The sequence below is a fragment of the Galeopterus variegatus genome, unplaced genomic scaffold, assembly GCF_000696425.1.
Source record: "Galeopterus variegatus unplaced genomic scaffold, G_variegatus-3.0.2 Scaffold1053, whole genome shotgun sequence".
In the NCBI taxonomy this organism is placed as follows: Eukaryota; Metazoa; Chordata; class Mammalia; order Dermoptera; family Cynocephalidae; genus Galeopterus; species Galeopterus variegatus.
In genome coordinates this window covers 110,595-123,024 of record NW_007727164.1, presented here as the reverse complement: position 1 = coordinate 123,024, position 12,430 = coordinate 110,595, and the positions used below count along the sequence as shown (strand labels likewise).

General features: G+C 37.6%; 1 protein-coding gene across 18 annotated transcripts in view; it reads left to right on the top strand.

Annotated features, from left to right (window-relative positions):
* EPB41L2 (erythrocyte membrane protein band 4.1-like 2) overlaps positions 1–12,430 on the top strand; it is a 210,635-nt gene that overhangs the window by 181,002 nt on the left and 17,203 nt on the right. For 8 of the 18 annotated variants that reach the window (XM_008574486.1, XM_008574483.1, XM_008574482.1 and 5 more), the window contains 6 exons: positions 1,210–1,263; positions 1,467–2,027; positions 3,952–4,074; positions 6,118–6,216; positions 7,897–7,977; positions 11,205–11,317. In XM_008574486.1, coding sequence (XP_008572708.1) covers positions 1,210–1,263; positions 1,467–2,027; positions 3,952–4,074; positions 6,118–6,216; positions 7,897–7,977; positions 11,205–11,312 — 1,026 coding nt within the window. In that variant the 3' untranslated portion in view covers positions 11,313–11,317. Of the gene's footprint in view, positions 1–1,209; positions 1,264–1,466; positions 2,028–3,951; positions 4,075–6,117; positions 6,217–7,896; positions 7,978–11,204; positions 11,318–12,430 lie in introns of those variants that run through there. The other 10 variants (XM_008574487.1, XM_008574484.1, XM_008574492.1 and 7 more) reach the window with 7 other exon arrangements.

Below are 12,430 nucleotides of genomic sequence, written 5' to 3'. Positions count from 1 at the left end.
GTGTCCAGAGGGTTCAGAGGTGCATTGACCTCCATTTAGCATGGAGATACCTTCTTGAATAAATCAGGCTACTGTCTCTAGCTGAATTATTTTTAAGTTAGATCACCTGAATAGTGCCACCTGAATGTCAGAAATTGGCTATGCTTTATTTGTATCAATGTACATTCTTTTTATCCATGTAAACAAATTGAATCTTTAAAAACAAACTCCTCTGTAAGAAAGTTTCTACCCTAGTTAAGAATACCATAACATAGTAATTTATATTGCTAATGTATTCAGTCAACAGGTATTTGTTGAACTTTTAGGTATTATATTATCCAACTAGAATAAATTAATTTACTGCCAAGAAGTAGATGTTTGCAGGGGATAGGAATGGGAGTCTCAAATGATAAACTTGATTCATTTCAGATTTCAAAGATGCTAGTGGAGGAGCTAAATTCTAAGACAGAACACTTGGAGCTATATCATTGACATCCACCCCAGTGTACAATATCCCTTCTGCTGATCTATAATACAAATTGTGATGTTAGTAACCACTTCTGAAATGAACATTTTTATGTTAATAGCTGTCTGAGACCACCTATAATTTTTCCAATAAAAGCTCTTTTTTTTGGGGGGGGGCTGGTAAGGGGATCGCAACCCTTGGCATGGTGTCGTCCGTACCATGCTCAGCCAGTGAACGCACTGGCCATCCCTATATAGGATCTGAACCCGCGGCCTCAGCGCTACCAGCATCGCACTCTCCCGAGTGAGCCACGGGGCTGGCCCTAAAAGCTCTTTTTTAAAAGAACCAGCAGAAAATAAAGGTGGCACCTCCTGGATGCTATTCATTTGGGAATCAGAGTCCCAGGCTAGGCTTTATAGTCTGACTAATAGGTTTAAAAAGTTTCAAAATTCATTCTTTAAAATGATCAGTAAGCTTTGGTATAAACCCATGTTTTTAACCTTTTCAACTACATATGTAGAACTTATAGGAATAACTATAATAAAAGCATTTTGTTTCTTTGGGAGGATGCTGACTGTTTTTGTGCTTTTGTTTTGCAAGCTTTTTGGCATTTGTCCTGATTGTCCTTTATGTGACCTTGAGCAAAGGTTTCTGTAGATGTTGATTCTTGCTATTCTGTCTTTGCAGTGTCAGGTGTTTGTTTCAGTGGTTGTTGAGGTAAAATTTTATTGATTTTGTGTCCTTGGTTGCTTTTTGTTTCGCAGACACGTGCTCCTGAGTCAGAAGGGCCTTGCACTGGAGCCAGGGATGCTGTTAAGGTTCTCCCGTTTTTCCATGTTAACACCATTGCCTAACATTTCTCATCTGCCTCATGTTTTCCCTGCTTCCCTTCCAGTCAGCCATCATAATCATCTTTGTTTTTCTCCATGACATGAATCTGCCATCCATTAATTTGGGTTTTCGTTGTTTTTATTTATTCATATATTTTTGTTTTCCCTCATCCATTTTTTTTTTTGTACAGAGTTCACATGAGACTCTGAATGTAGTGGAGGAGAAGAAGCGGGCAGAGGTTGGGAAAGACGAAAGAGTAATCACAGAAGAAGTGAATGGTAAAGAGATGTCACCTGGGAGTGGTCCTGGGGAGACTCGTAAGGTGGAGCCTGTGGCACAAAAAGACTCCACCTCCCTGTCTTCTGAGAGCAGCAGCAGCAGTGAGAGTGAGGAGGAAGATGTGGGCGAGTACCGGCCCCAGCACCGTGTGACCGAGGGCACCATCAGGGAAGAGCAGGAGGAGTATGAAGAAGAGATGGAGGAAGAAACCGGCCAAGCAGCCAAGGTAGTAGAGAGGGAGGAGGCGGTGCCAGAAGCCAGCCCAGTCACACAAGCAGGTGCCAGTGTAACCCCAGTAGACACAGTGGCGCAGGAAATTGTAGTTGCCCAAAAGATATCTGGAGAGAAGAGCGTAAACGAAGGCGCTGTTAAACAAGACAGAGAAGAAACAGAGGAAGAGCAACATAAAGTTAACGGAGAGGTGTCTCATGTTGACATTGATGTTTTGCCAGAAATTATTTGTTGTTCAGAGGTAAATGAGAGTCCCAAGTGGGAGCTAAACTATAGAGCTGTTCCTCAGGTGGCAAATGCCTGCCTTACTTTTTCTCCTGTCCTCCCACTTCTCCTTCCACTTTTTCAGCAAGAATCTGATTTTTATCTCTCCTGGGAAGAAGGGGGAAAGCACTGCCTTGTAGATTTTCTGCCAGCACAGTTCACGGTTTCTAGCTTCTTTACTGCAACTGGATCACCTGTAGGGGGAACTGTCCTACAACCACCATATTGTTTTTCCTTTTCCATTTCACATTTAAATTTTTCTTTGCATGTTTTGGATGTTTCCAACTGATTTGTCTTCAGTTGTACTGCTTCCTCACACTAAATGCCTTTTTTCATTGGTTTAACTAGAAAAATGTATGTGTACTGTTGAAAAAATGGTCAGTGTGTGCGTGTGTGCTCTTGTTGGATTGGGTTTGACTTTTTGGCTCATTCTCTTACTCTTCAATTTAAGATTTTGGAAATGACAGCAGGTTCTGATTACCATGGTGCTCTGAATGCAGTATCCAGCAGTGATAAGAACATTGTTTCTTGAATACTGCTGTGATGTCTGTGTTTAGATTGTAGGGATTGTATGGCTTGGTGAAGAGCCTTTTCCTTCCTTCTGGGCAGCCAGAGGCTAGACTGAAGGAGGATACCCTTCTATTCTCATTCCATCCTAACATCAATTCTGGATTATTTGCTTGTTGATTATAATGTTTTGTGAATTACCTACATTGGATATCTTTTTTCTTCAAGAAATAGAACTTTTCAGACTTCCTAGATTAAGTCTTAGTCACTATGTGCAGTGTCTCCCATTTGGGAATTAGGCTGAGGGGAGAGTTTTCTTCCATGGAATGCTTCTTGATTCTAAAATAAAATGCCCACAATGTGTGGATTTATTCACATTTGCCCTCCTTGATGGGGTGGAAAATTTTGAAGTGACTTTGTCTTGAAATAATTAAATGGGTTTTTACTATGTAATTTTTAAACTTCCTGCTTCATTTCAGAGAAGATGTTTGAAGAGTTTTTGAACACTTCGAACTATTATTTTCTACTTTTAATATATGGTCATTCCTCTTTAATTATACTCATTGGAATTTTCTTTCAAAGAAAGTACTGTAGTATTTTGGTAGTAGTGTATATAATCTGGTGTTGTATTAAACATACCTGCTCAGCAGACCATAACGTTAACAAGCTGTTGAACCTCTTCCTTTAGTGTTTTAAATTGTTTAGAGCATTAATGCAACATTAATGGGGTAATTTTAGATATAACATTTAACTTATGTAATACAGAAGGAACACGGTAAGTTTTAGACAAGTATAGTTGAAAACAATCATACTTGAAGATATTCTTTCTGAAAATAATGTCTGTTGTCAGTAAGGCAGAAAAGGTGTTTTGGGGAAAAGAGCAAATCTTAGCCTACCTAGCTGGCATACCAATTAAAGGCAATGAGGCTTCATACAAACCATTTAGAGTGGTGCTTTAAACTTCAGTTGAAATAGAGAGGTCACTTCAAATAGTTCCTTTGGTTTTCTTTTTACTTTTATCATTATTTGCCCAAAGCTGAAATATGTATCACTGAACACTAAGCTTGACATTTAAGTAGTTTGGGATCATCATAATTTGAATAGTAACATAATTTAGGGACATTATCATAGCTTATTTTTCCATATATACATATATACACATGCATACGTATGTATGTGTGTATATGATGTGTATATATGTGTGTGTGTGTGTATATGATATATTTGAAGGAAAGTTTTTATATCTTTCGTTTTAGGTTATTTGCTTTTATTCTTTTCTTTTGTGCTTGAGTGTGTGTTTGGATATGTTTCTTATGATTATTTTTGAAGGTTCCATTAAGCATTTTTATTTCGTTACCTCTAGAATTTATTTTTCCCTTCCTTTTCCACCTCAGCCACCAGTGGTAAAAACAGAGATGGTAACAATTTCTGATGCCTCACAAAGGACAGAAATCTCCACCAAGGAAGTCCCCATTGTTCAAACTGAGACCAAAACCATCACATATGAGTCTCCACAGGTACAACAGCTCTAGACTTGGACTACTTGAGTTCTTTTTTTAGTTAGTACATCTGCTTTTGTCTTCTCCTAGTATACATGTTTCTGATTTTGACATAGCTTTTTAGATCTCCATCGTGTAACTGTACTTCGACAACATATCTTGCTCTGTTGCCCTCTTAGATTGAGACAGAGACTGCAATCAAATTGTTGACCCAGTACTTAGAGGAGGATTGTACATATGATTATTTAGAACAGACAGTATCAATCTTATTCACATTATTGAAGCCATTTCTGACTTGATATATCCAAGAATGTTTATGTACACTTGGGAAACAGATTGTCTTACAAAGTTTATTGGATCTGATATAATTTGTGGATTATTAGTAGTGTATAGGCTGTCCCCACCCCCTCATCTAACTCTATAAAACCAGACCTAATCAGGGCTGGCCCGGTGGCGCACTCGGTAGAGGGTGGCGCTCCCGCGGAGGGTTCGGATCCCATATAGTGACCGGTCTGCTTGCTGGTTGAGTGCGGTGCGGGCGCAACACCGAGGGTTGCGATCCCGTTGCCGGCTGCAGTACGGGCACGACACTGAGGGTTGCGATCCCGTTACCGGTCACGAAAAAAAAAAAAGACAAAAAGGAAGAAAAAACAAACAAACAAACAAAAAAAAACCCCAGACCTAATCAATTCACACTTCCTTGCAAGTAATGCATGCATTATCTGTGGTTCTCCTTCACCTGGGGTTATTTTCTGGAAATATATGTAATCATTTATATGTAAACTGATACTGTGTATCTAAATAATTATCAGATTTGTGTGTTTGATTTTAGGTCTTTAGATGTTGGTTCTGTTAAGATTTGAAATAAGCATTAAGATGTCTAACCTTAAGAGTAACAAAAAAGAGAAAGTATTTTTCATTTCAAAATGAAACTTTAAAAATGTGTACAATAAATATTTTCTCCACTGAGAAATTTAACCTTCTATAGTAGGATTGTACTGTGGTGGAAGATGGTAGGTTATTGCCCTCTCTAAATATTTTTAAAAGTAAGTTTGCATGTGTGAAACATTTTTCAAAATTATTTTAAGTATGCTATCCATATGTGTGTATAGATCCTACATAAGCACAAACAGGTTTCTTATGAATGGGTGTGGGGGGTGGAGAGCATTACTTGTGTGTCTGTATTACGGTACCTGCTGTCAGAAAGAAATACAGGTGTATGACCCAAGTTTGAGAGAGGTTTCCTCTTATGGTCAGAAAAGCTCTGGACCTTCCAATTATTTCCTTGTGTCAGTGTCAGGAAACAGAACGCAAATATGTTTAGTGATCTTAACATAACCAGTCAGGCTATTAATTTGCTTAATTATTTTGTTTGGTAAACTCTAGAACCTTCTGCCTCTTTCAGTATCAAAGCAGACAAGTTAAAACTATTTTAATGTATTTGTAGGATTTATATATGATATATAGAGTACATGCATGCATACAATATTGAAATATATGTACCCATATATATGATCACAGTACAAAAACTATTATAGGAACAATGTAGTTTTAAAAAAATTTACTAGAAATAAATAACCAAATCATGCAGGTTTAGGCTATCCTGGTCAGGTTCTGTTGCTTAGTAATCTGAAGAAATGTTTGTCTATTTTTACCCACCTGTGCTTAAAAAACAATTAACTCAGCACTTCTGGTCACTGTGGAAACTTCTCTATCTTTCTGTTCCTTTTTCTAGCTTCTGCAAATGTCCCTCGGACAAATTCTGTCATGATTCCCTTATAGTTTTTTAGTTCCACCTTCTACTACCATTCTTCCTCTTTTCTCTCTCCCAGCAGGGTTTGCTTCTCCACGTGCATTTCGCCTCTTGCCTCTATTTTGTTTTAAGTTCCAGTCACTCTCCTGAACAGTAAATTACCACTACAAACTGCAAAGGATAGGCAGATAGCATCTTCTACCAACTGCATAGATTTTAAAAGATGCATATTTAGTGGAGAGGGGTCTTTTCTGACAACATAATGGAAGTTAAGCATTACTTTGTATTTTTCCTCCAACTATTCAAAGATTGATGGCGGGGCTGGTGGTGATTCGGGCACGTTACTGACTGCACAAACCATCACATCTGAGTCCGTGTCGACCACAACAACCACACACATCACCAAGGTAAAGCAATCCAGGGGAATCCTAGGGAGAGGATGGTACATTGCAAACAGAATCTTTTCTGAATTGTTTCTTTGTTCCTATACACACTTCCAAGTGCCAGTGGAATAAAAATGACTCGATTTAAAGTATCCAAGAAACTAGATTCCATTGACAAATGTACTCAAACCAAATAGCAATTTTGTAAAGTACAAGAGGGTAAAAATATGTCTTAAGCTATACTTAAGACAGTTACAGAGCAGAAATAACTTAATAAAATTATAAAATTTATAATTTATAAAAAAATTTATAAAAACAAACCTGTGCTTCTAATTTTATTAAACCAGCCTTCCTGACTGAAGCAGGTGAGTGAAGACTATCATTCAAAATTTTCATAGTTATTTAAATAATGTAAAATTTCCCTCATTTATTAAGATACTAGTATGTTGATTTGCAGCATTTTCCAAATGGTTAGAGGACCATTCTCTAAATGCTTAACACCAGATAACAGTGTGTTTCCTGGATCAGCAGCATCAGCCTCACCTAGGGATTTATTAGAAGTGTAAATACGATGGACCCACTCCAGACCTACTGAAACCCAGGGAATGTTTTAAGAAGCTTCCAGGTGATTCTTTTTTTTTTGTCCTTTTTGAGACTGGCCGCACCGCGCTCAGCCAGTGAGCGCTGTGAGCGCACTGGTCATCCCTATATAGGATCCGAACCCGCGGCGGGAGCGCTGCTGCGCTCCCAGCGCCGCACTCTCCCGAGTGCGCCACGGGCTCGGCCCTGGGTGATTCTAATGCATGCTAAAGTCATCAAATTTCTAACTCCAGCCTTATTTTGCAATATTTCCTTTTGCTTCTATTTTTCACATTTGATTAGTGCATAACAGTCTTAAATATATCCCTTGTGCCCTTTCTACCCCATGTTTCAACGATTAAAAAACCACAACAAAAAAACTTTGTAAATTAAAAAATACCACGTAAATGCAGGATGCTATTGGTGCTCATTTTAAAGCATACCCACTTATTAAAGCTAGTGATAAGCCTGTTTCTTATAGTAAAATGCTATTGCTTGTGACTTAGTGTATAAATTTATCAGTTGTTAAGGTTGGATGTGTGCTTTCTCAGGACTTGGTATCTCTTCCTTGTGTGTTTAGAAGGTGACAGCCAGATGATCTCCTGACCCTTACTCAGAGTGCCGTGGGTGCTCTTAGCTTGCACTAAGCTGTGAGACAGTTCACGCAGAAGATCCTTATCCCAGTGCCCTCTGCACTGCCTTGACTCAACTGTGCTCCATGTCCACATCCACAACTGTGTGCAGAAGCTATAATCAAATCAAACATTAATGCAAATCTCACCCATTTTCTGTATTTTAAACCAAATCCAAGTCTTTTTTTATTATTGTACAAAAAATGAACAAAATCACCAAGTGAACTTATATGACAAGAATCAAGTATTCAAGAATCAAATAGTCAAATAACATTAATTTCCCAAACCACAGATATCTAAATTGTTAGAATTCCTCGTAACTCTACAAATACCAAACAATTATTTCTTCTTTCTACTCTTCTTTTCAAAAATTGGTCAACTGGGAATGAAGAAGCTCAAAAATTGTAACAGAATGTCCCAGTGGAACTATTTGGATTAAATGCATCTGCTTTAGTGATTGCTGTTTTTTTTTCTCCTCCCTTATGACCTTTAGACTGTGAAAGGTGGAATATCTGAAACAAGAATTGAGAAACGCATCGTGATCACAGGAGATGCAGATATTGATCATGATCAGGTAATGACCTTAGGTTCTGGTTCTGAAAGTGACCGTGTTTGTTTTCTAAGTTTTGCATTTGTTATCTTGTCACTTCCTATGTAAACTCCTTCTCTCAGTATCTCCGGATGAAGTTAGCCTCCTATGCATGACATAAAGACCTTCACAGCGTGAATACAACCTGTCCTTTCAGCTTTCTTGATTCTGAATCAGCATAAAGCATATATTGCTCTTTATTACCCACTGGCTTTACATGAAATTTGGGGTCAAAATAATCTGGGGGATTTCTGGCAACCATTAGGTATTCACATGGGTCTGGTTTAAATGAATGTCAGTTTAATGACACTGGCTTCTAAAAAAATGAAAAAAGCCACTAAATTTGACTTATGCCTACTTCTAGGAACTTTTCGTGTATCTTTTATAGCATTAAAAAAGTTGGGCTATTTACTACCAGGTCTTTTTCTCTCCTACTATTATTAGAGGGAGGAGAAGGTAATCTAAGGTCTCTTACAAAGGAAAAATTTACATTGACTCTTGAAAAGTTTTTAAAAGAGTCATGGCTTCCATTCTGATACTAAGTTGGGCAGAATGCATGGTTTTAAGCAGGTGATGAATGTAACTGCTGGAGACTTGGAGAGCAGCTTTAATTTTAGACTGTAGTCCTTAGTGATGATGAGAGTTTCTTTTTTTCCCTGAGTGGTTTTAACTCAGCTTTAAAGGAGACCAAGCTGTTTTCCTTTTACACCGCCTTGAAGAAAGGAAGAGAAATATTCAATTGACCATCTCGGCTGGAGAAGAGGAGCAAATGATTGTTATATAGTTTTGAACACAATACCGAGTTCAGGAAAGAGAATTTTAGAGAACAAAATTTCATGCTTGAGAAAAGCTCCCTATATATGATCAGAGAGAAATGGATTTTCTTCATGCTTAAAAAGAAAATTACATTTTTTTTTATCTTTTAGTGCATGCATTTACTTACATATTTCATAGTATATTTTTAAAATTCCTTGAGAGTTATTAGAGATTAAAGGGTTGCCCTGACTCTGACTTTTGACTTAGGAGTGGAGATTCCTAGAAGATGATTAGTACACTTGCCCTTACCATGGGGAAAAAATTTCCTATGTGGAAACCAGGCCTCCAGCTTCCCAGGGAGGATTTATTCTACTGTCCACAGGGTCAGTCTTGAGTTTCCCTGACCTAAAGTTGGAGCAAACTTGATTCTTACTCTTTTTCTCTGGAACCCTTGCTCAACTGAATTCCTGCAGTGTGCTACGCAGAAGCCCACATTCTTTGGTATAGTGGAAAGTCAAGTCGGGGTCTTCTCCCAGCCACTGTTTCCTCCACCTTCTTTCCCTATGGAATCTAGGCCCTTCAGGCTTAAAGTGCTACTTTTCCAGCAGGATTACTCTCAGGTTTTATTTTATGTGTGTTCTTTTGCCTTTTGGACTGTTTTACCTGAAAACTCAAATCTCTATAGTATTGCTTCTGAAAGGCAGATATTAACAACACAATCTTAAATGTAAGTGCCAAAATAACATATATATTCCTAACTTATAAAAAAATCATGATGCTGCTGCAGGCTTACCTGTTGCTATGAGGACACATATCTCTTTTGTGGGAGGCCATGCTTCAGCCCTATTCAGCACTGAGGGCAGACATCCAAATGAAGAGAATGGAGATTAACCTTTTCATGTTTAATTGTAAGATGGCATAAACTTTTCTGAGTAAATTTAATTGTGGCTTTGATGTGCTTGTCATCAGACACTCACGATGGGTTGGTTTACTTTCTCCTTAAAGCCTGTAATGAGGTGATGGGACTATTTAAAATTAATGAGAAAATTGCTTCCCTGTCAAAAACTGACGTTGATCATATAGTGACCTTGGTATCATTGACACCGACACCATCTTCAGTTCCTCGCTTACATTAAAAGGAATCTTAATAATGGAAAGAAACCTTCATCTGTGCAAGATAGGAAAAAAGAAATCTCTTTTGTGTTGGCAAATCAAAGAGGCATGCTTTTACAGAAACTTGCTTTGTTGATTCTTCACTCTTTTCTGGTCATGACACCCTCAGCTCCAGACCAGGGAGGGATAAACTACACTGCAGTTGTTTTCAAATAAAAATGTCTCAATTTAGCAGTATGATGTGAGAGTTTTCTCACAATCTGTATTGTTGCCATAATAAATGAACATTTTACAGTATTTAATTTCATGTGCTGATATTATGGAATGAAAGTACTTATGACAAACTGATTTCAAATGAGTTTAAAGATGATTATAAGGAGTTTTTGGTTTTTCCTCCTTTTCTGCTAATGAAAGCAAATTTCACATGTATTACTTTCCCTTGGGCATCATTTATATTTCCTTTTTAACAATTGCCCTGTTTTTTTTCCACTTTGTGGATCTTTTCACTTTGCCACACACTTTTATATAGTTTACTTTCTGCTAAAACAGAGACACTACGTTTTCTTACGACCTGGTCAAAAGACATGAACCACTGGAATTAGCACCTGGGTCCTACTCCTACTGTTGAGAAAGACCTGTTAACCTTCATGCCTTCCAAGATTTTTTTCGGCTGTAAAATAGGGACCTGCACTTTACAATCTTAAGATTAGTCTGTCTCTGTTCTTTAGCTTTCCTGATTGTGTGGAGTTGTTGCTGCTCTTTTAGTTTTATGTCCTAGAAGCTCATAGACATTTTTCTTGTACCATTTTAGTTCAACAAATGTTTTAGTTTGAAAAATTACTTAGAGCCTATGAGGACAAGAAGCCTATGAGGACTAAGGCCTGGTCCTATGTCTTGGAGTTTCAGTCAATTGGGTGATAGTATCACTAAATCACTGAGTGTGTAGATCATGCACTGGGCTGGCTACTTTACATAATTACTTCATTTCGTACAGCAAACCTTAAAATGATCTTTACACCTTAGCATTAGTCTCAGGTTATAGGTAAGAATACTAAAGCTCAAAGAAGAACTGTTTTCTCCAAATCTCACAGTGAGTGCAAGGCTGGGATTCAAAGTCAACTTATTTCTTGTACATGTATCAGTATTCGAGAGTGGATTGGAGGAATGGGAAATTTGGAAAAGTGAGAAGCATTCAATAAAATGAACAACGGCACCCATTTTAAATCTTCTTGCTTCCTTAAATAAAGAAACGAGACCATTAAGGCTGGAGGTTGAGTCCCATTTGATCCGTGTGCACATCTTTTGTCTTCCTTAGCTCACAGCTGTTCTCTCAACCCTGGCAGGCACTGGCTCAGGCAATCAGGGAAGCCAGAGAGCAGCACCCTGACATGTCGGTCACGAGAGTGGTGGTACACAAAGAAACAGAGCTGGCAGAGGAAGGGGAAGACTGAGTAAGGTGAGAAAGCCGGCGTTGTCCGTGGTCTTTTTCATGACTGCTCTGTGCTCATGAACCTGTGGAGGGATATGAAATGCAATTTTATGTTAGTGTCTCTGTTTCCTATAGTGCATTTGATTTTTCAGACTGCTATTATCCCCAGGTGCATATAATTATAAACTCTGTGGCTTTATGGGCTTGTGGGGTCAATGACTACTGTTTACTTAGGGGCTGCTAACAGTGGGCATTTATATGTTGCTTTACTCGTTATCAAGCACATTATTGTTCACAATGCCCCTTTGATGAAGATGCTGTTACCCTTTAGATGAGAGATTTTTATTGTAGTAAGAGTAATGGGGAGTGAGCTAAATCCTTTAAATCTAGACTTTAAGAATTGTATGTCAGAGAATGAACCATAAAGGAAAAGATTGCTTTGACTATGTAAGAATTGAAAACTTTAGTCAAACCAACAAAAATATAAGTAAAGGATAAATGATAAAGTTTAGTATGCCTGGTAGAGAAAGGATTAATATCCTGAATATATTAAGAATTTTAATGTACCATGAAGAAAATTTAAACACTTCATTAGAAAAATGGGCAGAGGATTAAGCAAGTAAACCACATAGAAAACTAAGTGAACAACAAACAAAAAATGTCTAGCCCCACTGTTCCTTAGATCAGTGCAAACTTAAAATTCAGTGGAAGTTTTTACCTAAAAACTTGGCAAAATTTGTGTTTTTAACCAGTGTTGGAAAGGTTGTGGAAAGAAAATATACTCATATGCTGCTGTATAAATTAGTAATATTTCTGAGAGGACAGTGTGGCAAAACATATCTCAAAAAATCCACACTAAACATACCTACCTTAAGCCACTTTTAGGAATTTATCTTAAACAGTCAGAAACGTACACAAAGGTTTACTTACAAGGGTATTTATCACATTTTTATATATACTAGCAAAAATTTTGAAACAATTCAAATGGTCAACTGTCAGGGATTAGTTAATACGTTATGCTGCTTCCATATGATGATTGACTAAAGTATTCTTAATTAAATGAATAAATGTTCATAATTATCTATTAGGGCTTTTTTTTTTTTTTTTTTTTTTTTTTTTTTTAAAAAAAAAAAAGGGGGG